This window comes from Sus scrofa, chromosome 4 (genome assembly GCF_054392235.1).
Source record: "Sus scrofa isolate SSC_HxYL_T2T_F1_AM1 chromosome 4, Sscrofa_HxYL_maternal_Yorkshire_Landrace_v2.0, whole genome shotgun sequence".
In the NCBI taxonomy this organism is placed as follows: Eukaryota; Metazoa; Chordata; class Mammalia; order Artiodactyla; family Suidae; genus Sus; species Sus scrofa.
The window spans coordinates 18,990,447-19,017,991 of record NC_139386.1 but is presented as its reverse complement, the minus strand read 5'-3'; the positions used below and the strand labels follow the sequence as shown (position 1 = coordinate 19,017,991).

The following is a 27,545-nucleotide window of genomic DNA, read 5'->3' as shown; positions in this document are numbered from 1 at the left end:
GCTCCAGATCTGGTAAAGCAATCGCAGGGTCTTCTGGTTCAGCAACAAGCCCCTCGCTAGCCTTGGCGAGAGTGGAGGGGCAGAAGCTGCTCTTTCCCAGCCCGCTGCGGCGCGCACCTGGGGCGGCCGCCAGGTCTGGACTGGCGCTCGAACGGCGCTGGGCTGGCTCCTCGCAGCATCTTTTGTGGGGCCAGGGTTGGGGAGAAGAGGAGGAGGGAAAGTGTGTGTGTGTGGGGGGGGGACGCTTTAGGGACGTAGGCCTGCCTCCCATCACCCCAACCCCCGCCCCCGTGGCCACCTTCCGCTTTATAATTGGCCGCCGGCGGGCTTTCCTTTCCTCTTATCTGATTCTGGGCAGGAGGGAAGCACTGGAGAAGAGGAGGCGGCTTTGAGTGGCCAGGGCTGGGAGCAGGGGAGAGTAGGGGAGAAGGGGAGGGATAGGGGCCAATTAAAAGGGGGCGAGGGGCGGGAAGCGCGCGAGAGCGGTGCGCCACCACGAACCTGTTCGCGGCGGATCTTGGATCTTCCTTAGGCACCCAGAGGTCCCCTACCTGGGCTGAAACTTTGCTCTGAACAGGTCAGTTCCAGTCTTTCTCTGCTCTTCCTTCGTTCGGCTTTGAAAAGTTTATTGTTGAGGAAGGGAAAGTGGAGAGGGCGAGCCACCTGCAGACGCAGTGCAATTAAGAGACCACCTCTCCTCGCGCCCGCCGGTGATGGCCCCGAACCACTGAGGTGGGATGGGGTAGTGCACCCAGATGCCTCCTCGCAGGGGGTCACTGGACAGGGAGATTGCAGGCATTGTGTGAAGATGCCTTGTGTTGCTCTCAGGAGCTTTTCCCTCTGTACTTAAGTGCTGTGAGCGCGCGGCGGGAAGGAGCAGGTTTGGCTTGGAGACAGTAAAGACTCCAGCATTTTCAAGTAGAAGGGGCTTCATAAAAGTGACCATTCTGGTGAAAGGGGGGGGGGCGGCTTTAGGGTTTGTTTTGGAGGGATGTATACAAATAGAAAGCACGGGGTTGCTCGGGAGAACAGTCGATGGAGCTCACAGAGGACAAAACTCACCCGGCCCCCAGTGAGTGATTGGCTCTAGGGGCCAGGTGCCAGATGCAAACAAGAGGGAGCACATCGAGCGCATCAATGCAGGATGTTGGCATTAGTAGTAGCTCTTAAACATCTCTGCACCAGGAAGTCTGGATGCTTAGCGCAGTTTTGCTTTGGTGTCTGGACGCAGGAGGTTTCAGCTTTATGATGCACCACCAGGCTGTGATATTGGAGGGTCTTCTCCACTCTGGCTTTTCCACCTCTCCCCTCCTCCCCTCCTTTTATCTCTCTGGACTGCTGGCTGCTCTGACCTCCCTAGTTCGCAGCGCATGGACGGAGATACATCTGGTGGAGCTGGGCTTTAGCGTGCACCACACACAGGCAAGACTGGATTAGGGGCCAGCCAAAAGCAGCCGGCACTGGGCCACTGGAATGGCCTTAGTCCTAAGCAGAGGTCTGAACACTGCCTGCAAGTCCAGGGCACAGGCACTCTGATTTTGGAGCTGGGTTCTCGGGTCCTCTGTGTGAAGAACACCCTGTGATGTGCCAAGTTCAGGGTTGAGCCTCCCGGGTCCGTTCTGCTTAAGCTTTGCGCTTGTCCTTAGGACAAATGGCCCTAAGGTTCAAATGGAGCTTTGTGCAGCTTTCACAAGGACCTGGATCTCCCCCACCCCCCAACTGCTTCTGGAGCTACAGCTGAGAGCCTCACTAGCTTTGGAAGTTTTGGATTCCCTTCTGGGAATTTCGGAGAGTCCACTGCCCACAGCAGCAGAAGAGGGTGGGAAGGGGCAGAAACAAATATGTGAATAAGACCTAGGTGGCTCTGTGGGGAACAGAAACGAGAAAGGGTTTTCCCTGAAACTCTGGGGCCCCTCAGCTTCAGAGGGTCAGAGAGGGCACTTCCTACTTGCAACATGTGAGAGAGAGGCCCTGCCCACATACAGCAGATAGGCTTAAGCTGGATCCAGTGAGGAGAACAGGTGTTATGGTTCTGACAGGGTGGTCCAGTTCTGCCTGTGGAGAACCCATTGGTAAATGTAAAAGGAGTGGATGAATGAATGCGTGGATGGTGTTTGTATGTTTGTTTCAAAAGAGCAACTTAGATGGATTTCCTTTGAACCTGGTCCCAAGGGCATGGTTACTATAAAATAGACTTTAAGATAGTAAACACACACACACACACACACACATATTCTTCTCTGGCTGCCCTGTGGCATATGGAGTTCCCAGGCTAGGGATCAGATCCAAGCCATAGTTGCAACCTAAGCCTCAGCTGTGGCACCTCTGGATCCTTAACCCACTGTGCCAGGCAGGGGACTGAATCTGCATCCCAGCATTCCCAAGATGCCGTTGATCCCCTTGCACCACAGCAGGGACTCCTAAAATAGTATATTTTTTAAAAATAGCTTTATTGAGATATAATTCATATACACACACATGTGCAATTCAGCAGTTTTTAGCATATTCACAGAGTTGTTCAATCATCACCACAATCAAGTTTAGAACATTTTTACCACTCGGGAAAAAAAAAATTCTGTACCTACTAGCAGTAACTCCCCATCTCTTCCCCACCACCACACCCCCTCACAACACCCTTGGCAACCACTAATCTGCTTTCCCTGACATTTCATATAAATGGAAGCCTAAAATATGTGTGTGGTCCTTTGTGACTGGCTTCTTTCACTCAGCAAAATGTTTGCAAGGTTTATCCATTATGTACAATCTACAATCTCACCAAGCCCTGGGCATCGCCTCCTTCTGCCTAGGGAGCCCTGAGCCAGGATAGACCTGAACCTCCACTGCATCCCTGACCTCCTGGGGGTCCCTTTGAAAGGAAAAGAACCACACTGGTGAGGCCTCTCAGTTATTCCCTGGTTAGGATTCCTTGGAACCCATCAGAATTCCTGGAGCAGTTTTGGGCAGGTCCCAGACTCTAGGCTTGATGGGAGGAGTCCTTTGGCACTTAGCCTGCTGCTAACAGTCCAGCTGTGGATTTCAGAGAACTCTAGGGGCCTTTCACGCATGTCTTGGTTTTTGCAATCAGCCGGGGCTGGCCTTAGGGAATGGGTTGAACAAATTGGTAGGATTTCAGGAGCATGGGGACAAGCCCCAGCGCCCCCCTCAAAGGTTTCTTGGGGTGCATTCCCTTTGACTCTTAAATACTTCTTAGTGTCATCTGTTGCCTGTTTTAAGCTGACGGTCTTTGCAGTTATGTGACTTCAGAGCCACATTTGCTGACATTTTTATCCAAACTCAGTCAAATGACTGCTGTTTTCCTGGCCTGTCAGAGTGCAACCCCATTTCCTTTCATTCCCGCCTGAATCGCTGCTGGCTGAGGTGGTGGTGTTTAAGCAACAAATTATCTTATGACAGTGTGTAGAGAACAAATGGTAAATGACCCCGGGGGAACAGAGGGACCAGGGAGGGGTGAGGGAGGGGAGACAAGAAGCCAAACTTCCTCCTGCACAGATTTGCCCCAATAGTGCTTGACGTCAGGCACACACTCTCCTCTTGTTTCTTCTATAACTAACTGGAAGCCAGGGCTCCGATTCCTCTTCTGTGTAGAATAAGCCCTGTGAAGACCAAGCCTCCTCCTGTTCTCGCGGGAGGATTGCAATATGGTACAGGAAGTGCTGGCATATGTTTCCAGTCCCTTTTGGGTACCTGCCCTTTTTGCTTTCAGTAACATGTTTAAGTCTCCCAATTACTTTCATGGATGCTAGTTGGGTTCGCTTTTTTGTTTGTTTGGTTGGTTGGTTGTTTTTTGGTCTTTTTGTCTTTTTAGGGCCGCACTCATGGCATATGGAGGTTCCCAGGCTAAGGGTCCAATCAGAGCGGTAGCCTCTGGTCTGTGCCAGAGCCACAGCCACAGCCACGTGGGATCCAAGCTACATCTGTGACCTATGCCACAGCTCACGGCAACGATGGATCCCTAACCCACTGAGTGAGGCCAGGGATTGAACCTATATCCTCATGGATGCTAGTTGGGTTCAGTAACCACTGAGCCACGATGGGAACTCCCCCAGTTACTTTCAGAAGTAAATAGCCTTCTTTTAGAGCTCAGATCACTGAGCTTCAGGGTCACAAAGCCAGCAAGTGACGGTGACTTGCTTAAGAAAAGTCTGCATGAGATTTGAACCCAGACCCCATGCCAGGCTTTCTCCATCAGCTTCTTTGGTGGGGTTGGGGGTGGTGGGGAGGGGTGTGTGACCAGAAATGGAGGAAGTCAAGGGAGGCCCTACAAATCTGGGAGCTGGAACAGAGGATGGAAGGCAGAGATACAGGTGAAATCTAAACGTGCTTGTTCTGTGCCCTGGATACCTGGATATATCCCTTAACTGCCCTGAGCTTTGGTTTTCTCATCTAAAAAACAAGGATAACAATAGCTACCCTATAGGTTTTCTTCTTCTTCTTCTTTTTAGGGCCCACCTGTGGCATATGGAAGCTCCCAGGCCAGGGGTCAAATTGGAGCTGCAGCAGCCAGCCTACACCACAGCCATAGCAACACCGCATCTGACCTGTGACCTACTTCACAGCTCGCAGACACACCAGATCCTTAGCCCACTAATCAAGGCCAGGGATTGAACCCACATCCTCATGGATACTAGTTGGGTTCCTAAACCACTGAGTCACAACGGGAACTCACTATAGTGTTGCTTTAAGGCCTAAAATGACTTAATGCAGAGCCTGAAAGACAAAACTAGGTACTCTTGTCTCCTGCTTCTTTTTCCTTCTTTCCATATTTTTTTCTTCTTCCCACTTTTCCTCTTCTCTCTTTGCTCCATTTTTTGAGGAGATTGTAGCTAGAAATGGCTGTGGGAAATTCTGAGAATGGAGTATCTATGTAAGTCAGGGCTTAGGATCTAGAGTCCCTCTTTCTTCAAGGTGATTTTTTAAAAATCAATGTTCTTGATGAACTTTTCTGCCAATGGACCTTTGTTGGAGCTCACCTGGCAAAGGTCCCTGACTTTTAATTGTGCTGGGCAGTGTTTGGTCTTTTTACTCCCAGAAATGACCTGAGTTGTTTATAGAAATTGGTCCAGATGGAGGCCAGGCTTTGCTGAGTTTATCCAAGTGTCATAGAATATGTCTCTATCTAGAGGTACTCAGGGAATCTTATTGGATAAAGGTCTGTTCCTGGATGATTTTGTGTCTGCTTTTGCAAAGAGGAGCACACTAAATTTATATTGAAAAATGATATTCTACTGTGGGTATAGAATGAAAAATAACAATTACTCCTGTAAGAACCATAGGAGGAGCATCTGACCCAAACTTAGAAGATCAGGAAAGCCTTCCTAAAGGATGAGATGTCTGCACTTAGAGGTGCAGCTACCCTTTATGCTGCTGGTAGATATAGAGTTTAGTTACAAGCACCTTCTACTTCTTTTCATTCCTTCTTCCTCTATTTTTTCTTTCTCTCCCTTCCTTTCTCTCTCTCTCTCTTTCCTCCCTCCCTCCTTTCTTTCTTTCCTTCCTTCCCCCTTTCTTCCTTCTTCCTTCCTTTCTCTCTCCCTCTCTCTCTCTTTCTTTCTTTCTTTCTTTCTTCCTTCCTTCCTTCTGCCACCCCATGGCATATAGAGTTGATCCCAGGTGAAATTGTGACCTAAGCTGCACCTGCAACAATGCCAGACCCTTAACCCACTGTGCCGAGACAGCGATTGAACCTGTGCTAATCATATTGTGCCACAGCAGGAACCCCAGAAACTCCCATTTCTTTGACCAAGAAGCTATGTCAGTCCTTAAAAAAAAAAAAAAAAAAAAAAAAAAAGCCAGGTGACATTCCTAAGTCAAGGAGCTGTCACTCCAGTTTGCCATACTTTGGGGATGGCTGTGCCTTCTATCTTGTATGACTTACAGCAACCTAGTGTGTCTAAGACTGTTTGAGCAGCTACATTTCTGAGGCTATTTTGCAGTCACATCCCTTGCATTTGAGCCATTCACTAGGCTGCTGTGATCCTATATAGGGTCTTTCTGTGAATTAGAAAAAGGTCCCTCTGGGCAATCCTATGACATTCAGAGGAGAAAACAGCTCTTTTCCTCTGGACAACAGTTTTGCCTACAAGTTGGAGAGAGTGTCTGCTCCTTTCAAGCTTACTCACCCTAGGCCAGCTGCAAATTGTGCAGGGCATCTGCTGTGAACTCTACACATCAGGCCTGGTCATTCAATCATTGATCATTAAAACAATCAGTATTTATTGATTGACTGTTATGCCCTTTGAACCTTTTAGATTATAAGCTAAAGTGCCCCTCTAGAAGTCTTATAAGACCCAAGACACAGAAAGTAAAAGTAGTTAATTTGAAGTTAGTTGGAGAGTTCCAATGGAATAATGGACAGTTGTAATCCAGTGGAGAATAATCACTCTTTCTGAAGATTTTTTCAATTTTATTAATGTTTTAAAGAAGCAACATTTGGAGTTTCCTGGTGGTACAGTGGGTTAAGAATCTGGCGTTGTCACTGCTTTGGCTCGGGTTGCAATTTTGATACAGATTCAATCCCTAGCCCCAGAGTTTCTGCATATAGCCAGCATGGCCAAAAACCCCACAAAACCATAAAAAAGCAAATCTTGGCTTTGTTAGTTTTCACTATATTAATGCTATTTTAGGGCTGCACCTGCGGCATATGGAAGTTCTCTGGCTAGGGGATGACTCAGAGCTGAAGCTGCTGGCCTAAGCCACAGCAATGTGGGATCCAAGCTGCATCTTCAACCTGCACCACAGCTCAGGGCGATGCAGGATTCTTAACCCACTGAGGGAGGCCAGGGATCAAACCCACATCCTCATGGATACTAGTCGGGCTCATTTCCGCTGAGCCACAATGGGAACTCCTAGCTTTATATATTTTGGGGTTTTATGCCTTATTAATCCCTTTTTTCCAATTTAATTAGGATTTAATTTGCTCTTCTTTTTTTGGCTTCTTCATAAGTATGGAATAGTAGATCATTGATTTTTAAATCTTTTTCTTTCTCTATATAAACATTTTAACCTATGTATTTTTTCCAATTCTTTAGTTGCATCCCATAAATTTCCATGTTTTGCCTTTTTACTTTTATTCCCTTCCAATTATTTTTAAAATTTCCATTGTGATTTCTCCTTTGACCCCTGGTTTAATTAGAGGCATGTTGTTTAATTTCCAAATATTTTGAATTTGCAAAGATATTTTATTTTTATTGATTTCTAATTGACTTCTGGTGTCCTCAGAAAATATACTCTGCATAGTGTGAGTCTTTTGAAATTTATGGCATCTCATTTTAGGCCCAGAAGATGGCCTATTTTATAAGCATTTCCTTAAAAGTGCATTCTACTGTTATTGGATACAGTGTTCAATCAATACCAGTTCCTGGTCCTGGAATTGTTCACATCTTCTGGATCCTCACTGTTCGTCTGTCTAATTGCTCCATCAATGCCTGAGAGGAATGTTAACAACTTTAACTTTACTATCTCCTTCTTTGGTTCTATCAGTTTTTGCTTCCTGTATTTGGAAACTCTGTTATTAAGTGCTTACTCACTCATGACTGTTTTCGTGATTAATGGACGCTTTATTGTCCAGAGGGGACTTTTTATGCAGATTTGACTTCCCCTCCTTGTGGCTCTGGCTTTTTGGTTGCACCCCCTTCCCAATTTCCAGGCTCTGGCTTTCCAGAACTCTTCCACCCTTTGACACTCTATGCTAATAAGACTGAGGCTTTCCGCAAGTGGTTTCGAATCACAGTGCCTTGCACAGCAGGGAGTTTACCCAGAGTGCAGAAAGGCTACTCACCAAGCTAATCTAACCAAACTAGGTCTTTATTTCTAACTTAGACTTGCTGTCTACTACAACCTGATGCTAACAGAAAAGAGCGGTACCCACAGACTTCCTCCAGGGCCTCTTTTTAAGTAGATCTTGTTAGCTGATCCTGAAAAAACCCTTTGGATTATTCTGGCTGTAAGGAAGGTGGGGGGTACTTTAGAGAGAAGATATAAGGGACTCTAAACAACATCTACTTTATGGGCAAATACTTTACCCCTGTTTTCTCTGCTTTCTTATCTGCAAATCTCTATGCCCTAGATTGTCAATGGTCTGTAAAGGTCTCATTTTTTACAGTGGATATTAAAATATCAACAATGTAGAGCTGGGCTTAAAGGTCATTGTGTCCACTTCCGCTTGCCCACAAATCCAGGAATCCCTTTTGTGTCATTTCTCATGGGTAAAAACGTAGCCAGCTCCTGCCTCAGAACTTCTCGTAAGAGAGAACTTGTTCGGATGGTTAGAGAATTTTTATATCCAGATCCACATCGCTGTGGATTGGTCCACTGATTCAGGTTTTATTTGCAGAAGCTGCACAAAATAATCTTATTTTAGCTTCCACATGAAAACTCTTCAAATATTTGAAGACAGCCATTATGTGCCTCGAATTCTTATTTTTTCCTAGGCTTAAAACATGCTTAATTGTTCCCATTTCTTCAAATCTTCTTTGTCATCTAGAACTGCTAAGTGTTTTTCTAAGTCTCTGAATTGCTCTTAGGTCAAATCTCCCACGTCTTCATATGGTTGAGTATTTTGAACCTGTACAGAGTTGTCATCTGGAGAACGATTAAAAAAAAAAAAGTTAGGAATGTGTTTAGAAAAGTTTAAAGTAATTCACCCATGCAAAATAGTTGTGCCTGTGTCGTGTCATTATCTGGATCTTCCTTTTTTTTTTTTTTTTTTTTGGCCATGCCTGCAGAAGCATGTGGAAGTTTCCAGGCCAGAGGTCAGATCCATGCCATAGAAGTGACTAGAGCCACAGCAGTGCAATGCCAGATCCTTAACCTGCTGAGCCACCAGGAAACTCGTGGATCATCCATTTTTGCCTAAACCTTTATTTATACCAAGTGAGTCCCACTACCTCCATAATGTGGCGAAGATAAAGAATTCTTCCATTTTGTTTGTTTTTTGCTTTTTAGGGCCACACCTGTGGTATATGGAGGTCCCCAGGCTAGGGCTCAAATTGGAGCTGTAGCTGCTGGCCTACACCACAGCCACAGCAACTAGGGATCTGAGCCACGTTTGCAACCTGTACCACAGCTCACAACAACACTGGACCCTTAACCCACTGAGGAAGGAAAGGGATTGAACCCACATCTTCATGGATACTAGTCAAATTCATAACTTGCTGAGCCACAATGGGAACTCCAGGATAAAGACTTCTTGAGTCCTTTCCTCCTTTTTAATGTCTACCCAAGTAGCAAATTCATTGATTATCGCTCCATTTTCCTTTGTGTTCTTTTAACCTGTTGCCAACATACTACTAGCTAGAACTTTTTGAGAGCTGCCTGTGTTCCTAAGTACATTACATTATCCTTACATTATCATGATCATCCTGCAAGGTGGGTATTAAGTTGCACATTTTACTGATAAAGAAACCAAGTCAGTACTTCCCCTTGTGCCTCAGTGGGTTAAGAACCCAACCTACTGTCCATGAAAATGCAAGTTTGATTCTTGGCCTCACTCAGTGGGTTACGGATCTGGTGTTGCTGCAAGCTACAGTGTAGGTTGCAGATGTGGCTGGGATCTGGCGTTGCTGTGACTGTGGTCTAGGCCTCAATTTGAGATCCCTAGCCTGGGAACTTCCATATACTGCAGAAGGAGAAGGAGATGGGGCGGGTGGGGTAAACAAAAAAGAAAAGGAACCAAGTCAGAGTGGTTAAACTAGTTAGTCGAGACCCTAGCAAATTACTGGTAGATCTGTCTTCCTAACTCTTAGTTTTCTGTTCATACCTCTACTGTCTACTACCTCTTTGTTTTATTTCATAATTATTTCATTTAGCTTTGCAATATATTTGATTGCAGTCTTTTTTTTTTTTTCTAAAATTGTAAGTAAGCTGACTGAAAGCAAGGATCGCATAGTATGAAATTTTGCTTCTTCCTTAGAATAGAGAGCTTTGGTTTTATAGTATGACTCTCAATAGTGATTGCTGGAATGAAAATTCTGATACTACAAATAGCAATCTCTCTCATGGCCTGCTATGCCAGATGGCTAGCAACAATTTTAAGTTTATGGGTTTTTGTATGTCAGCAATGATTGAATAACACATCATCCAAGGTTTGGATATATATGTGGGTTAAGTCTATGTGTGTGTTTATATGAGTAGTTTACAAAAACTTTAGGATAAATATTTAAAAGAATTTTGATAAAACTGGCTTGTGCAAAGGCCTTACTCCTTGTTAAATTTAATTATATAAATGAGATTAGATAAAACAAACATATGAAGTGGAGGAAGGGCCAATTAGTCCTAATGGGGATAGTTTTAAGTTTCTGATTACAAAATCATGATAGTGTTTTGAGAAAACTTGTGTTAAACATTACCAACTTTCCCTAAATTGGGTTATATCTTCTGAATTTAGAGCTTAATAGCCATTTCTAACATGATGATTTTCAACCAAAAAAAAAAAAAGTAAAAAAAATAAAATTAAGGCAGAAGTTTGTGTGTATGTGTGTGTGTGCGTGCAGACTTTTAGGCAAAGTTTCAACAAGTTAAGCTTTGGCATTTTGGTAAATGTTAAAATATCTTTTAATAGGAATGGGGATTTTTTTTCTTTCCCCTATTTTACTGTCCAAAAATGAGACTTGGCAAAAAAAACCTTGGGAAAACTAAAATTCCACTTCTCCCAATATGGTATTACTCATCCTAATTTAAAATAAACAACAAAAAAGGAAGAATTTAAAGATAAGCTATGGCTACAACTTTTTTGCGTATAAATAATACTCAGTTTTCGAAAAAAAAAGATGCAAGACTAGGATAGCACTAATTTATTTAAATTATATGAAATGCAGATTAACTTCTAATGTGGCATGTTCAGTATTGCTTCAGAAACCATGGACGCAGGCACTGCAGTGCTTTGATGAGAAAAGAGAAAGACAACTGGACTGGGGCTTGTAAAAGGACTTTCTCTCCCATGTTAACATAGTACCATGTGGTATCTGATAAAAGTCCCTGACCTTAAAGGGCCTGCCAAAAAGACAAATTGTTTCCTTAACGTCTTTTTCTCTCTGCCTTGTTCTGGTTGAAACCTGTGGTTATGATGTTTGGGTTACAAAATCTTAGAAAGAATGTTTGGAATTGAGAGAGTGATCCTACTGCTGTACTTTTCCTTGGGTGTCATGATTCTCGTTGTGATGCGCTGGCACCTACTTCTGCATCTTTTCAAGTCCCTCTACTCGAGCTTTCTGTCTAGGAAAGAGTTAACATCCCTTTCCATAACCCACCTAATTTCATTCTCCTTGCCTTGGTCAAATCAGGGTTCTAGAGATCCCTCAAGGCCTTTCTGCCTGTATTTCATCTAAAGTCACTCACCATTTTTCCTGTTTCCTCTGTGCTCTGACAAATAGTTGGTTTACTAATCTGTAGCAAATTAGTAATACATTAATCCAGTTTAAAAGGCCATATATGTTATATATAAAGTAGTCACTAAATGTATTGCCTATTCCATTGGAAATTTCAGGGGCTTCCAGTATGTGAATGTCTTTTTGTTTGTTTGTTTTGTTTTGTTTTGTTTTGCCTTTTCCAGGGCTGCTCCCGCGGCTTATGGAGGTTCCCAGGCTAGGGGTTGAATCGGAGCTGTTGCTGCTGGCCTACACCAGAGCCACAATAACGCGGGATCCAAGTGGCGTCTGTGACCTACACCACAGCTCACGGCAACACTGGATCCTTAACCCACTGAGCAAGTCCAGGGATCGAACCTGCAACCTCATGGTTCCTAGTCGGATTCCTTAACCACTGAGCCATGACAGAACTCCGGTGAATGTCTTAATTTAAGAAAATATTCTTTAGTAATTAGCATTTTGGAAATACAGTAGGCTGGTTGGGGGAGGTATTTTTTTGGATGTCTAAATACAAATGAGTAAATTCTTTAATTTTTATTATAAGATCTTAACTTTATTATTTATATGATTATCAAAGCATGTGGATCTTCCTTTAATTGACAACACAAAAGAGTTGCATACTAGACTGCCATTGGATATTATAAAAAAGTGGTTGTCAAAACTTTTTTTATGAATGATTGCTTGTAGGAATATAATTAATTTATTCCCCTGGATATACTGTGTTACTCTGGAATAAAATCAGAATATCAGAAGTTTAAGTGCATGAATCATATTTTTTTGAAGGTTCATAGAATTATGCTTTGCTTCTTTAATTGAAATAACTCAGGTTAAAAAAAGAAATTAAAGGCATTCCCGTCATGGAGCATTGGAAACGAATCAGACTAGGAACCATGAGGTTGCGGGTTCGATCCCTGGCCTCACTCAGTGCGTTAAAGATCCGGCGTTGCTGTGAGCTGTGTTGTAGGTCAAAGACGTGGCTTGGATCCTGCATTGCTGTGGCTCTGGCATAGGCCGGCAATAACAGCTCCAATTAGACCCCTAGCCTGGGAACCTCCATATGCCGCAGGTGCTGCCCTTAAATGACAAAAGACAAAAAAAGAAAGAAAGAAAGAAATTAAAGCTTGTGTGATGCTGCCAAAGCATATTCAACGAAAAATGTATAGCCTTAAATAAAGAATAGTACCTTAAGGACTAAATAAACAAAAATAACAGCAAAAATGTAATAATAAGAGCAGAAAAGCAAAGATAAGTAGAGAACTAAATAAATTATATATAAAAATTAATATTGACAAGTAAAAAATCTTATAAAAAAATTACAATCTGAGAGTTCCTGCTATGGCACAATGGGATCGGTGGCGTCTCTGGGATGAAGGTTTGATCCCTGGCTGGGCACAGTGGGTTAAGGATCTGGCATTGCCACCCCTGTGGTGTAGGTCACAACTGTGGCTCTGATCTGATCCCTGGCCTGGAAGCTCCATACGCTGTGGGGCAGCCAAAAAGGAAAAAAAAAAATTATAAACTGGACAAATATATAGCTTATCTATTTTGGTGAGAAAAGAAAAATTTAGAAACACATCAATTTAATACTGATAATGGATCTATAACAAGAAAAGTTGTGTTAAGAGATCATACAACTCTGTGCTAATAAATTTGAAAATAAAAATTAAAAGATAACTTTACGGGAATATATCCAAACTAGAACCAAGAAGTATAAAAGCTAAGTAGATCTACACATAAAACAAAGCATGTATTTAAAGTTGTGTAGGAATTAGCATCGAAAAGGAAAAATGCCCATATGATTTTCTCAGTCAAATCATTTATAGACTTTCATAAAGTAGATCATTCTCATGCTACTTAAACTATTACAAAACAATGAAAATATGGAAAGCTTTCCAACATTTTTTAACGAAGCTAGAATAATCTTGACACCAAGCCTTTTAAGAAAAGAATACTCTTAGTCGATTTTGGTTGTTAGCATAAATCCAAAAAATCAGCTGTATGATGTTGACATGATATTAAAAAAAATAATATGCAGATACAACAAAGATAAATTAGGCTGGGAGAAGGGTTCCCTGAGGACCCTTTAGACTCTGGAAAATGTCTGATTGGCAAATGTTAAAGGGATTCTTTGGTAATCCAGTGCGCCAGTGAGCTGCACAGACTCAGTCTGGGACTGCAAGAATTCAGGCCTGGGAGCACTCTCTGCAAGAGGCTTCCACTGCAGATGGACAGAGCCTTGGATTCCCTCAGACACATCATTGCTCAGGTCTTGCCTCACAGAGACCTGGCTCCAATCCCCAGAGACTTGAATGTTGTGTCAATTTTACAGAAACTTTGGAAAAGCAAGCAGCAGCAAAGAGCTGCATTTCCAGGTGATGCTATGGGGGTCTACAAGTCCATGCCATCTCCTAGACCTTCCTTTGTGGGTTTTGTGACCCTCCCAAGGGAGATACCGTTGCCACTTAAGTAGACCTAAGGTCTGATGGGATGCCGCTAAAGGGTCCCAGTCAACTCCTTGGGTGAGCTGTGTTTCTGAAGGATCTCTAAGGAATGCATTATGAGAAGTGTTCAGGAAACTGCTGCCTGCATCAGATGCATCTAAATGCGATGACCCCAGCATCCACATCAGATAATTGAGAATTAGTTAAACATGGGGACAACCATGTTTTGAATTTCAAGAACTGATGACCATTTCCCAAATATTCCACTGGAAAGGAAGCCTAAAAGCCCTTTGTGCAACAAAAGATTCCCAACAGGAAGTCATATCCTACTATCTCCAGTATTCCCTGGATGAAGAGAGGAATGGCCACCTGACCCTGGACCAGATCATGAAGGAGCAAGAGCAACAAATGGCCTTGGGGGAGTTAGAGGAAGCCAAGAAAGCGGGGTAACTGATTTTACAAAGGAAAAAAAAAAAAAAAAGAAATCATGAGCTTAGTCTTGACTCAGATCTGCAGTGGCCTTGACCCTTCCTCACCCAATGATGATCAGCTGAACCTCAGGGCCCTGGGTGGTATTGGTAGCAAGGCACCAGGTCCAGATTCTAACATTAGGAAGCTCACTGAAATAGGTCATCAGAGGTCTTAGCATCTATAGCTACCACCTGAAGGCTGTACTCATCCGCCTACCCATTTTATTCGCAGAATCTGAGAATAGGAGGACCCAATACCGACTCAGTGCAGTTTTCCCATTAATCTCTTCAGACTGAGAAGATGGAAATAGGATTGTTTAAAAAGTATTTCCCAAGACTGGCTCCAACCTAAGCTTGACTGACATGTGCCTCACTAAATTATATACATTGTTTCAAAGAATGGACCAATAGAGTGTCCCTCAAAAGAACACCAGCTAGAATTGGGAAAAAGTAGCATGATAGCAATTCTAGGAATACTTGGATTAAATAAGCGATATGGATTACTTCAAAAAACATGCAAGGGGAGTTCCCTTGTGGAGCAGCAGGTTAAGGATCTGGTGTTGACACTGCAGCAGGTTGGACCCCTGCTGTGGCACGGGTTTGATCACTGGCCTGCAAACTTCCACAGGCCATAGGTGCCCGCCAAAAAAAAAAAAAAAAAAAAAAAAAGGAAAACAACAAAACAAAACACAAAAACATGCAGGGGTCAGAGTCTCTCCCCAGGCTTTGTAAACTAAGAGAGAATTCATCTTCTACTAGATATAGCCAAAAACTACAGTAGGGATTTTATCTGGATCTTTAAGTGGTAATTATATAAAAATACTAGATACATTTAATGTGGCATAAAAGAGCACTGTAATAGTTTTTAAACCACACTCTTCCATTTGGGGATAAACATAACCTAGAACAATACTCTCACCCTTATTTCTCAAAAAGAATTAATATCCAGTTTTTGAGTCCTGCCATCAAGTCTACTCATTTTTAATTTGCAAGTGGGTAATGAATTGATTTGTTTTAATTTTTGGCCACCAGCTATATCTATAACAAAGAAAATTATAGGTGTTTTAAAGTTTAAACCATTTTGAAAAATCGTTAGAATTTAACAATAAAGGATTGCATTTGATTAGTCCCTTAGGAGTTAGAGAAAAGGAGTTTTTGCTGTTTTTGGTGTTATTTAAAAACATAAGCAATCAATAGCTTAAATGTTACTGAATCTTTTTTATTTCTTTATTTTATTTTTTAATGGCCACACCCATGGTTTATGGAAGTTCCCAGGCCAGGGATTAAATGCTGGTTCCTTTTTTACTTTTTAACACATTCCCTGAGCCAGAGATTGAACCCATACCTCTGCAGCAACCTGAGCTGCTGCAGTCAGATTCTTAACCCACTGTGCCACATTGGGAACTCCTGGAAACTTCTTTAAAGAAATATGACTTTGTCATCTATTTGAAAATTGCTTGGATGAAAACCAAAACCATTATATATTAAATTAAAAAAAAACCCAATAATTTCCATGAGCAAGTAGGATTTATTTCTGTTTTTCAAGGATAGATTAATATTATACATTATCAAAATAATTAATTACACTAAGAAGTAATGATGAAAAATATGAGCATCTCAATAGATGAAAAATCACAGAAGCAAGATTTAGCATCCATTCCTGATTGAAAAAACGATACCCAGAAAAAAGTCAAGTTTTTTTTTAGCAGAAGGAGACAATATATCTGAATCTAACTATTAGCAATATACCAAGTGATGAAATGTTCGAGGCAGTCCTTGTGAAATAATGGTTTTAAAACTACTGGCCTATGTAATTAAACACCACACACAGAAATACACACACAATGGTTGCACATGATGTGATTCTTAACCTGGAAAATGCAAGAGATTAAATCGAAAAATATGGAGTGAGTGGAGTTCAGAATGGTGGCCTACTATAAAATAGATAAAAATCACAGATCCCATTCACAACTGGAACTAAGAAATTAAGATAACCAGAAATATACTTTGAGGTGAAAAGAACTATTTTACCCATGGCACTGAATCAGAAACTATCACAAAAAGGTAAAATCAGGAGCTCCCACTGTGGCTTAGTGGGTTAAGGACCCAATTAATATCCCTGAGGATGTGAATTTGATCCCTAGCCTTGCTCAGTGAGTTAAAGGATCTGGCATTGCTGTGGCTGTGGCACAGACCAGCAGCTGCAACTCCAGTTTAACTTCTCTATGCTGCGGGTGGGGCCATTAAAAAAAAAAAAAAAAAAAAAAAAAGAGAGAGAGAGAGAGAGAGATCAAATCAGATGACTTAAAAGACAAAAAATAAACTTGAAAAATACCGTAATATATGTTAAAATTAATAATATATAAAGAGTTTTTACAAATCAATGAGAAAATGGTATTTTATTAAAAATATAAATAGCTAACAAACACAGAATGTTATATTTTACTGGTTATGAAGAAAATAAAGACGGTATTGTGATAATCATATTTTACTTATGAAATCAGGATATATTGTGATGTGTGGTGATGGAAATGATGTGATTTTTATATAAGATGCTGGTGGAAGTGGAAATCAGTGTAAGGCACCAGGTACTTATATTTCAAAAACTTTTCAAACACACTTCTTGTTTTACCCAATAGATCCACAATTGGGAATTTAGCCAAAGGAGATCAATAGTCATGTTTTCAGAGATGTGAATAAGGATGGTCACTGCACTGTTATGTATGTTAGAGAAATTTAAAACAATCTGAATTTCCAAATAAAACTAGATAATGAATGAATTGTGATATCGCTATACGTATTGTAACAGGTTATTTACTGTCATCAGAAAATATTCGCACAGAGGTCCCACTGTGGCTCAGTGGAAAAGTATCATAGGAAGTTCCCGTCGGGGCACAGTAGAAACGAATCTGACTAGTATCCATGAGGATGCGGATTCGATCCCTGGCCTTGATCAGTGGATTAAGGATCCAGCATTGCCGTGACCTGTGGTGTAGGTTGCAGACATGGCTCAGATCTGGCATTGCTGTGGCTGTGGTGTAGGCTGGCAGCTGTAGCTCCGATTCAACCCCTAGCCTGGGAACTTCCATTTGGCCTGGGTGTGGCCCTACACTTTGCTGTGCTTTCTTCTATCTTCTTTCCTAGTTTCTTAGTTTCTTCCTTCCTTCCTTCCTTCCTTCCTTCCTTCCTTCCTTCCTTCCTTCCTTCCTTCCTTCTTTCTTTCTTTCTCTCTCTCTCTCTTTCTCTCTCTTTCTTCCTCTCTTTTTCTCTCTAGCTCTTTCTCTCTCTTTCTTTCTCTCTTTCTCTCTCTCTTTCTTTCTCTCTCTCTCTCTTTCTCTCTTTCTCTCTCTCTCTTTCTTTCTCTCTTTCTTTCTCTCTCTCTTTCTTTTTCTGTCTTTCTCTGTTTAGGGCCACACTCGGCATATGGCAGGCCAGGGGTCAAATGAGAGCTGCAGCTACCAGCTTACGCCACTGCCAGGACACCTGGGGATCCAAGCCAAGTCTGTGACCTACACCACAGCTCACGGCAATGCCAGATCCTTAACGCACTGATTTAGGCCAGGGATCGAACCCTCCTCTTCATGGATACTAGTTGTGTTCACTACAGCTGATCCATGACGGGAACACCCTTTCTTGTATTTTCTAATTTTCTTTGATTAAATGCATTCGTTTTGTAATCAGAGCAAGAAAAGATATTTTGAAATGAAAAGAATGTGGTATGAAGCATGATACTCTAGAAACATTTTTCTAAGATACTTCTACCGTGTCTGATTGTCTGTGTGGGCTGAAATCCTGGATCTTGAACTCACTAGCTATGTGACCCCGGGGAAACTTTGTGCCTCCTTTTCCTCATCTGTAAATCAATACTATAATCAGAACTGCTTCAAAAAATACCCTGGTAGAAGAAAACTTTTGAGCTGTCTTAATCTCTGAGTCAAGGCCTTAGAATTTATCCTCTGTAGTGGCTTGTAATAGAATTGTAGTCAACTATTTGTAGACTAACCCTTTAAATTAATAGCAAATTTTCATCTATCTTCCCTCCCTCTCGTTCCTCCCTCCCCCCCCCTTCTTTTTCATTTCTCTCTCTTTCTCTTGTAGCTTTGCTTTCACTGATATTCTAATGAAGAGGAGGATATTGGAAGAGCTTTCGATTCATGCATATGGAGGAAAAAAAATGACAAGGAAAGATGAAGGGCACTTCAGCCCAGTAAAGTGAAGGCTGAGTAGTGATTTCATAACAGCACAAAGTTTTTTTCAAATGATCCTTGAGCACCAGAAGAAAGATCCTATATATCTATACTTAAGACAGGCAGGGAAGTTGTAATTATCTGATTATAATGCTCATTTCAGGTAAACTATCGTAATGTATCCATTTGGGAAGCTGTGCAATTTATGCCTTTCCAAAGAGTCACAAAGTACCTTTTGAAATTCTCACCCAAATGTTTCCAGTCATGCTCTCCATTTACAGCTTCTCAAAAATCTTTATTTTATCAGTTTGTTTTAGAGTGAAATATACAATGACCTAAGGAATGAATGAATTCTTGGCAATACTAATGCATGTTGGCTTGTTTGCCTGTCCCTGAGGAGTGCATATACTTTATGTTCAGTCTTCTCAAAATATCCCTGTGCTCTCTGTTTCTAGGACTGCTCTTACGTCCCATGTGAAAAGCAGGAAAGAAAATGAAGATTTTTCAGTGCAAGATGCAGTACTGGCTGTTTCCAGCTTTTTTGGCAGTTACTTACTTTTGCACCATTGTCCAGGGTCAAGGTAATGGAAAACTTTAAGAAAATCCTTGGGGTCTGGGAGTCTAGCCACCTTGGTTCTGATTATTATTATTATTATTTTTTATGTACCCTAATAGTGCTTCAGTGGTTCAGCTGTGTTTAGGCAGGGTCATATGCTGGCTTTTACTCAGTTTTACCAACTGTTTACTTTGTAGAAATGTGCCACAACTTTGATGAGTGTTATGACCTCACCAGTGACTGAGCATATTCATTTTGTGGCAATTGGTTAAACAGCTGGTTTTTAATATGCTTCTAAAAAAAAATCCATGCAAATTTAATCAATAAAGTCAAATTTGCAAAATCAGTTTTGTTAATAAGGAACTATAAGATGTGTGTGTATGTATCCTAATCATGCCTTGTTTCTTTTTTTTTTCTCTTTGCTTTTTAGGGCCTTACCTGAGGCATATGGAGGTTTCCAGGCTAGGGATCTAATGGGAGCTGCAGCTGCTGGCCACAGCAACACCAGATCTGAGCCGTGTCGGCAACCTACACCACAAGTCATGGCAACAATGGATCCTTAACCCACTGAGTGAGGCCAGGGATTGAACCCACAATCTCATGATTCCTAGTCAGATTTGTTTCTGCTGCGCCATGATGGGAACTCCAATGCCTTGTTTCTTAAAAAGGGTGTCTGCAAAATATTTCTGCCACTTTATCCTTGGTCCTTATTTTTGTTCCTTTCTTTAAAAACTGCATACATAGTCTAAGGTTACCAAGGGCCTGACAGAGGCTCCTGGTATGCTGCTGGTATGTGTAAAGCATTTCTAATGATTTCTAGCTTTGTTTTAATTTAACTTAGTTTTTGAAGTCAACTATTTGTATTACCGGGAGTGGCACTTTTATCTTTGATTTCCCGTAATTCTTATAAAGTATGTCAGAGGTCAGCAAACTACCACCATTGAGCCCAATCTGGTCCACTGCCTGCTTTTGGAAATAAAGTTTTATTGGAACACAGCCTTGCTGACTTGCTTACAAATTGTCTTTGGCTTCTTTCACACTGCCGTGGCACAGTTGAGTAGTTGTGATAGACCCTGAATAGCCCACAAAGCTTAGAATATTTATTATCTGGCACTTTGCAGAAAAAGCATGCTAACCTCTGAAATAAGTGCACGACATTTGTAAATATGCAAAGTGAACTTACTAGATACCTATGATAATCCTGCAGAAATGGCTATGTTGGTGCTGGAATAGTCATTCATCAGCTGAGCAAGGATATCTAAATGTGATCATGTTTAAGGCGTATGAATATCTAAGGCTTGGAATTTAAGCTTGTAGAAAAATTAGATGCAAGAACCATCACACTGTGCTTCTTCAAAGCCGAGCCCACTTGTTTGGAAAGGAATGGGACTTGACTCTTTGCGTACTCAAATAGTGCTAAAACACTTGGCATTAATGACCATATCTCTAACAACTTTCTGCCACACATAAGGGTCAGTTGGGCAGATAAACTCTCCTTACCTTCTTTACAGTCAGGAAAGAAAGAATGCTCTCAGCTGTGCCAGTTAGAGATGTGATCATGGGAATCCTGGATAACTCACCCTCTAACCATGGGATACCAGACACAGGTCCTTAGGAGAGAAGGGTAGGCACCTCCTGAGGCCCTTTTGAGTTGCCATCTCAGTCCAGCTTAATTCAGAAGTGGTTCTTCAATGTAGTAGCTGATCTTTCAGAGTTCTTTCAGGATGCTGTTTGCCAGACATATATTGTTGGCCAAATTCTGTCTTAACCTTTATGGGAAACAGACTGTGTGTGTCAGGTTTAGGATACCAAGCTGAATCAAACTTTACTCGTTGCCTTCCAGCCTCTGACTCTCCACTAGGGGGATAGAAGTGTTTGCAGAGAACATGCAGTGTGAGTTGCGGGGGAGCAGGCATGGCAAAAGACAGCTATGGGAAGATCGAAGCCAGATGATGAAAGATTTTAAACCCTGACAGCAATATTGCCAATACTGATATCTGAGTCACAGACGAGTCCATCGGGGTTTGGGGAATAGGAAGAACTAGAAGTAAGAGATTAGGAGTTCCCGTTCTGGTGCAGCGGAAATGACTCTGACTAGGAACCATGAGGTTGTGGGTTCGATCCCTGGCTGTGCTCAATGGCTTAAGGATCTGGTGTTGCTGTGAGCTATGGTGCAGGTTGCAGAGGTGGCTCGGATCTGGTGTTGCTGTGGCTGTGGTGTAGGCCGGTGGCTACAGCTCTGATGAAACCCCTAGCCTGGGAACCTCCATATACCGTGGGTGCGATCCTCAAAAAGACAAAAAATAAATGAATGCAAGAATGAATAAATAAATGAATAAAATAAAAGTAAGAGATTATTAGGAGATTATATTAAGTTTCCCAGGACCTAGGTGTTGAGGGCCTGATGTGGGCTGTCTGACCAGAGAGAAGAGAATGAATTAAAGAAAGACTTCAGAGATAGAAGAGATAGGATATGTTTACTGATTCAATACTGAAGAAGCTGGAGAGAGGGACGTATCAAAGATAACTCCAAGGCTTTTTTTTTTTTTTTTTTTTTTTTGGCTGGAGAGCTGAGTGGATGGGGTTTTCAATTGCAACCCCTGTGTTATTATTGTTTCTCTGTCTTTGTTCTATAATTGCTTATTTACCCAAGTTTGTTCAAGGCAGTGGTTCCGGCCTTAGTGCTGTATCTCTGTGCAGAACAACGCTTCAAAGTCGTAGCAGATGTTTCTTGAAAAAAATTAATAAAGAGTAAAGTGGAATGGACTGGGAGTTTGGGGTTGCTAGATGCAAACTATTATGTTTAGAAGGGATAAGCCACGAGATCCCGTTGTGCAGCTCAGGGAACCATCTCCCATCATTTGTGATAGAACATAGCAGAAGATAATCTGAGGAAAAGAATGTGGATATGTATGTATGACTGGGTCACTTTGCTGTACAGCAGAAATTGATAGAACATTGTAAATCAACTATAATTGTAAAAATTATAATTGTATAATTTTTTTATCTAGAGAGATTAAAAAAAAGAATAAAGGGTGAAGCAGGTGCTTGAAGCTGAAGATAATAAGTTTAGTCTTCGACACATGTGTGGAGCTTGCAGGGCTTGGGCGACATCCAGGAGGAGAAGTATGGTAGGTAGTTGGTGGTCTGGACCTTCGGAGAAAGGGCTAAGGGCAGGAGATTATATTTGAATTTTATTTTGCTTGAGAATTCGCTTATGAGACCTCGAAGTCTTCGTGGTAGAAAGGGATGGCACAGTGGAGAGAAGTGAGGATAAAACCCTGGCAGACATGAATAATGAAGAGATTAAAAGAAGAAAAATGCTCATCGAAAGAATCACAAAAGCAGTTAGAAGGAGGGTCAGGGGAATTTACTGGTCTGAAGAGAAGGCTGGAGAACCTTTCAGGAAGAAATTTGTGACCTTTCAGGGCACAAGCTAGAGAAAAGCCAGTAAGAAAAGGCTTAAGATGGTATTGGCTTTGCCTTTTAGGAAGGTATGAGAGAACTTTGAGAAACCAAATCTTATTTTTACCATGATATTTTTCTTTCTTTCTTTTTTTGCCTTTTAGGGCCACACCTTTCACAAATGGAAGTTCCCAGGCTGGGGTCGAACTGGAGCTGTAGCTGCTGGCCTACACCACAGCCACAGCAACTTGAGATTCGAGCCTCGTCTGTGACCTACACCACAGCTCATGGCAATGCCAGAATCCCTGACCCCTGAGCGAGGCCAGGGATCGAACCCACATCCTCATGGATACTAATCAGATTCATTTCTACTGTGCCATGACAGGAACTCCCTATGATACTTTTCATTTACATGATTTATTTTGAGCAAAGAATAAAATGTGACTTGCTTCATTTGACTGATTTTTCTACACTTAAAGCAGACACTGCAGTGAGTCCCTGTGGGTTGGCCACTTCTGACACGAATCTGCCAAGCCACATGTGAACATATTTGATGTTCAGCATTTTGCTAACACAGGAATGTTGATTTGTTAGCTGACACGAATTAGTCTCAAACTTTACATTCTTATAGACATCTTGAAAGTCATGTTTATGAACACATTGGGAAAAAAAAAAAAAAAAAAAAGGTCAGTGTGGTAGGCAGAAAAATACACCTGCAAAGAGGTTTGCACCAAATCCTCAGAACCTGTAAAATATGTTATATTACATGACAAGGGGGAATTAAGACGTCAATGGAATTAAGGTTGCTAAAATCAGCTGACCTTAAAATAAGGAATTTTTCTGGATTAGATAATTCAGTGGGCCTAATGTGCTTCCAGTCTCAGAGGCCTTAAATTACAGAAGAGGGAGACAGAGAAGCCAGTGAGAAAGACTGGACCAGCCATTGCTTGTTTCAAAGAGGGAAGAGGGCCCAGAGTCAAGGAAAGTGGGAACCCTCTAGAAGCTGGGAAAGGCAAGGAAATGAATTCTCCCCTCAAACCTCCAACACCTTGATTTTAACACAATGAAACCCATTCCAGACTTCTGACTTCCCAGAACTGTAGGATGATACATTTCTGTTGTTTTCAGCACTTGCTTTGTGATAATTTGTTACAGCAATAATAGAAAACCATACCGTCAGTATTAAAAGGCATACAGGAAATTCACTTTCTCCTCCTAAACTGCTAATCAACTGAATGCACTTTACCTCTTAGTCTCTCCATGTAATTCTTTTTTTTTTTTTTTTTCCACTTTCTATGGCTGCACCCGAGGCATATGGAAGTTCCCAGGTTAGGGGTCTAATCAAAGCTGTAGCTGCCTGCCTACCCCAGAGCCACAGCAACGCAGGATCCAAGCCACGTCTGTGGCCTGCACCACAGCTCATGGCAATGCCTGATCCTTAACCTCCTGAGAGAGGCCAGGGATCGAACCTGCAACCTCATGGTTCCTAGTTGGATTAATTTCTGCTGCACCACTACGAGAACTCCCATGTTTTCACCACCTTTGTAATGGGCCGTGAACTTATGACATTTTAAATTCTAAGCAAGATAAAAAAGAAGGCTCTAGAACATCCCACAGTAAATTTCCCTCACATTTTAATTTCTCCTTTTTATATAATACTCAGGCAATGCATTTAAGTGAAAAATTACAGAGATAAAAAGCTAAGGTCTTTTGTTATTTGTTTGTGGTTTTGGGGGCAATACATTTAATTGAAAAATGACTGAGATAAAAAGCTAATATCCTTTGTTACTCGCTTGTGGGGTTTTTTGGCAATGCACTTAATTGGAAGATGACTGAGATGAAAAGCTAAGGTCATTTGTTATTTGTTTGTGGTTTTTTCAGATCACTTGGAAAAATAATGCAATACTTCTCTGATGATTGAAAATCTTCTGCTTAATAAATACAATAGATTATTCTATTGACATAACACCTTAAACTATGTTTTGAGGTGGAAACACTCACTCCCCATACTGCTGTCAGTCAGAGATTCTTGGCTGCAAATAAAAAAAAACTTTCTCTGGCCAATTTTATTAGCAAAAACTATTTACTGGTAGATAATGAACTAGTTCATATAATTATAGTAAAAGTTAAATAATTAGCTTTAAAAGGTATAGGAATCTGGGAACACGCTAGATATAGTTTCTAGGAACTAGTGACCCCTTTTTTAGGGCATGTCTTTGGAATGAAATGATCGGAGCTGTTTTCCATTCTTCCATCGCTGGACACAAGTTTCAGATTCTTGGAAGAGTCTGCCTGACTGGTTTGAGTCATTTTCACCCCTCTTAGCCAAGGGAGAATGGCTGATGGAAAGTCCAGCCAAGGCTCCGTGCTGTGGAGAGGGAGTGCTGTTCCTTGGAAGAAAACCAAGGTGCCGTTCAAAGAGGAGGAAGGGAAGTCATCACGAGTAGGATAGAACAGAAGGTCTTCATTGCAGTGTTCTTTTGTGAAAAGTAGTGTTCAAGAAATTAATGAGACTATTTCACTAGAAATAAACCTCTGGATAGGTTGTCACTTGTCCAAACAGCAAGAGGTCAGTTGAGTTGAGTCGAAGTGAAAAGAAAGAAACGAAGGAGGGAAGCAGGAGTTCCCGCCATGGTATGGTGGGTTAAGGAGTCGGTGTTGCCTCTGCCATAGCTTGGGTCTCTGCAGCGGCATGGTTCTATCCCTGGCCTGGTGTAGTGAGTTAAGCATTGCTGCTGCTGTGGCATAGGTTGCAGCAGCCGCTTGAATTTGCTCCCTGGCCTGGGAACTTCCATATGCTGTGAGTGCACCCTACCACCCTACCCCACCCCCCAAAAAGGAGAGGAAAAACAAATTAGTCCTTTAGTAAAGAGTCATATTATGAAGTAAAATTTCCCAAGTATCTCATAACAGTGGGGCTTTGCTAGAATGACAGAAAGATTCTTTTCTGCCTATGAGATTTGATTTCTATGGGAATAATTGCAGTGAAATTCTTTGAGTGTAAAGAAAATCTCCCCTCTCAAAAAATATAGCACAACAAAATAAAAATACCCTTGTACTTTACATATGCTGCTGGATAGGTTGTCCAGCAGCATAACCCTGCTGTAGAGGAATAAATCAAATATAAAAAAAATAATAATAAGGAAAAAAAAAGAGCAAATGGACCCTCCTGGGTCTTCCTTCTCAATCCCCCTTTGGGATGAAGTTGATATATATTCACAAATGTAACTGGCTCTGTCCCAAATAGGAAGCCTGATTGCACCATACAAAAGATGAGTTTGTTGGCTCGTTCTGCACTCATGGGCTGTGCCAGAAATCAAACTTTACGCTTGATTTTGATCTTTTGAAAAAGGATAAGATTTTAACTGACACATTAACTTTTGAGTCAAGTTCCTGCAGGCATTTACACTTATTACTGGAAGTTAAGTATTTGTATTGAAGCGCACCCTTTGTGCTTGGGAAACGAAAAGTCATGGGCCCGGTACTTAACATACGCACGTTTGTGTTCCGTGGGATCAGAACAAGGATTTCTCTGCTGCACTGACAGCATGTCTGTCAAGCTTGCTGCCTTTGCTTTGGCACAAGTCCCAGTGCCTTCCATACAGGGGAAAAGGAGTTAACTTTGAAGTTCAAAGCTGGGACCTTGAGCCTCTTTGTTTCTTAACTAACATATCTTCTTCTCAACATTTTCCCCCTAAGGGCAAAAACCTAAAGGAAATATAAACTTTGTGTCTAACCAAGATTTTCTTTTAGTGATTGTGAGACTATTTATGCACACATAGGTATTAGATGGAGTCCATTAAGAAAAGAAAATGATGTTATCGTTTTTTAGCTAGTAGTTGTAATGGGACTATAGTCAGTCATCAAACCATTTGTAAATTGCTTTTTTTTTCTTTTTTTTGTCTTTTTAGGGCAGAACCCGTGGCATACGGAAGTTCCCAGGCTAGGGGTCCAATTAGAGCTATAGCTGTCAGACTACACCACAGCCACAGCAATGTAGGATGCGAGCCACATCAGCTACCTACACCACGGCTCATGGCAATGCCAGATCCTTAACCCACTGAGCAAGGCCAGGGATTGAACATGCATCCTGATGGATGCAAGTTGGGTTCGGTTACCGCTGAGCCACGACGGGAACTCCTGTAAATTGCTTTTTTAGAAAAAGTTGAATGTTGGTGAACTTGGTTGTTGCCTTTCTCTCACACTTTATTTCCTCGAGTAGCCCAATGGACGCCAATGCCACCCTGGGTTCTGGAGCACCCTCCGTATTGTCTGAGCATGGTCTGTGGCATGGTCAATGTTATCTTCATTACTTCCTCCTGGAGGTTCAGAAGGTTAGCTATTGACTGAAAAGATTTTGTGGGCTTTAAACTCAGACCATATTTAAAGAAAAATAGCCTGGGTAGAAAATGCTACAAAGATTTCTAATCTTTTTTTTTTTTTTTTTTTTTTTTTTTTTTTGTTTTGGTCTTTTTGCCATTCCTAGGGCCGCTCCCGAGGCATGTGTAGGTTCCCAGGCTAAGGGTCTAATCGGAGCTGTAGCCAACGGCCTACACCATAGCCACAGCAACACGGGATCCGAGCCACATCTGCAGCCTACACCACACCTTACGGCCACGCAGGATCCTTAACCCACTGATCAAGGCCGGGGATCGAACCTGCAACCTCATGGTTCTAGTCGGATTCATTAACCACTGTGCCATGACGGGAACTCCAGATTTCTAATATTTCTAATATTTCTAAGAATCTTGAATGTTGCTAACTTCTTTGACCCCATTAATGATGTCAAGACCTTTGGGGTATAGACAGAATCAGCTGGCCCTCTTGAAACTACCCAGGTTGAAACCTCCAAGCTGCTTCTTTGCATTTTTCCTCCTGATGCTTCTGGGGGCTTGCCTGCTTCCTGTCACCAGTGCATTCATGCAAATCTTTGCAATAAGCTTGGCCAGTGATGTCTAACAGCCCACTGGCAAGATTCGGCTCCGGAACTGGATATTTTGACATTCTTATTTTGAATTCTTATTTAACACTTTGAAATCTGATTTTAATTCCAATGGAAGTAATAAGAACCTATCTATGAACAGACTTTTTTCCCCCCAGGT

General features: G+C 41.8%; 1 protein-coding gene and 1 pseudogene across 4 annotated transcripts in view; both read left to right on the top strand.

Annotated features, from left to right (window-relative positions):
* Positions 1-335: 335 nt before the first annotated feature.
* COL14A1 (collagen type XIV alpha 1 chain) overlaps positions 336-27,545 on the top strand; it is a 237,272-nt gene continuing 210,062 nt past the window's right edge. For 3 of the 4 annotated variants that reach the window (XM_005662880.4, XM_021090550.2, XM_013996514.3), the window contains exons 1-2: positions 338-577; positions 18,938-19,063. In XM_005662880.4, the coding sequence (XP_005662937.1) occupies positions 18,976-19,063 (88 nt within the window). In that variant the 5' untranslated portion in view covers positions 338-577; positions 18,938-18,975. 4 annotated transcript variants of the gene reach the window in all.
* Positions 13,536-14,587, top strand: LOC110260420 (protein limb expression 1 homolog pseudogene; annotated as a pseudogene).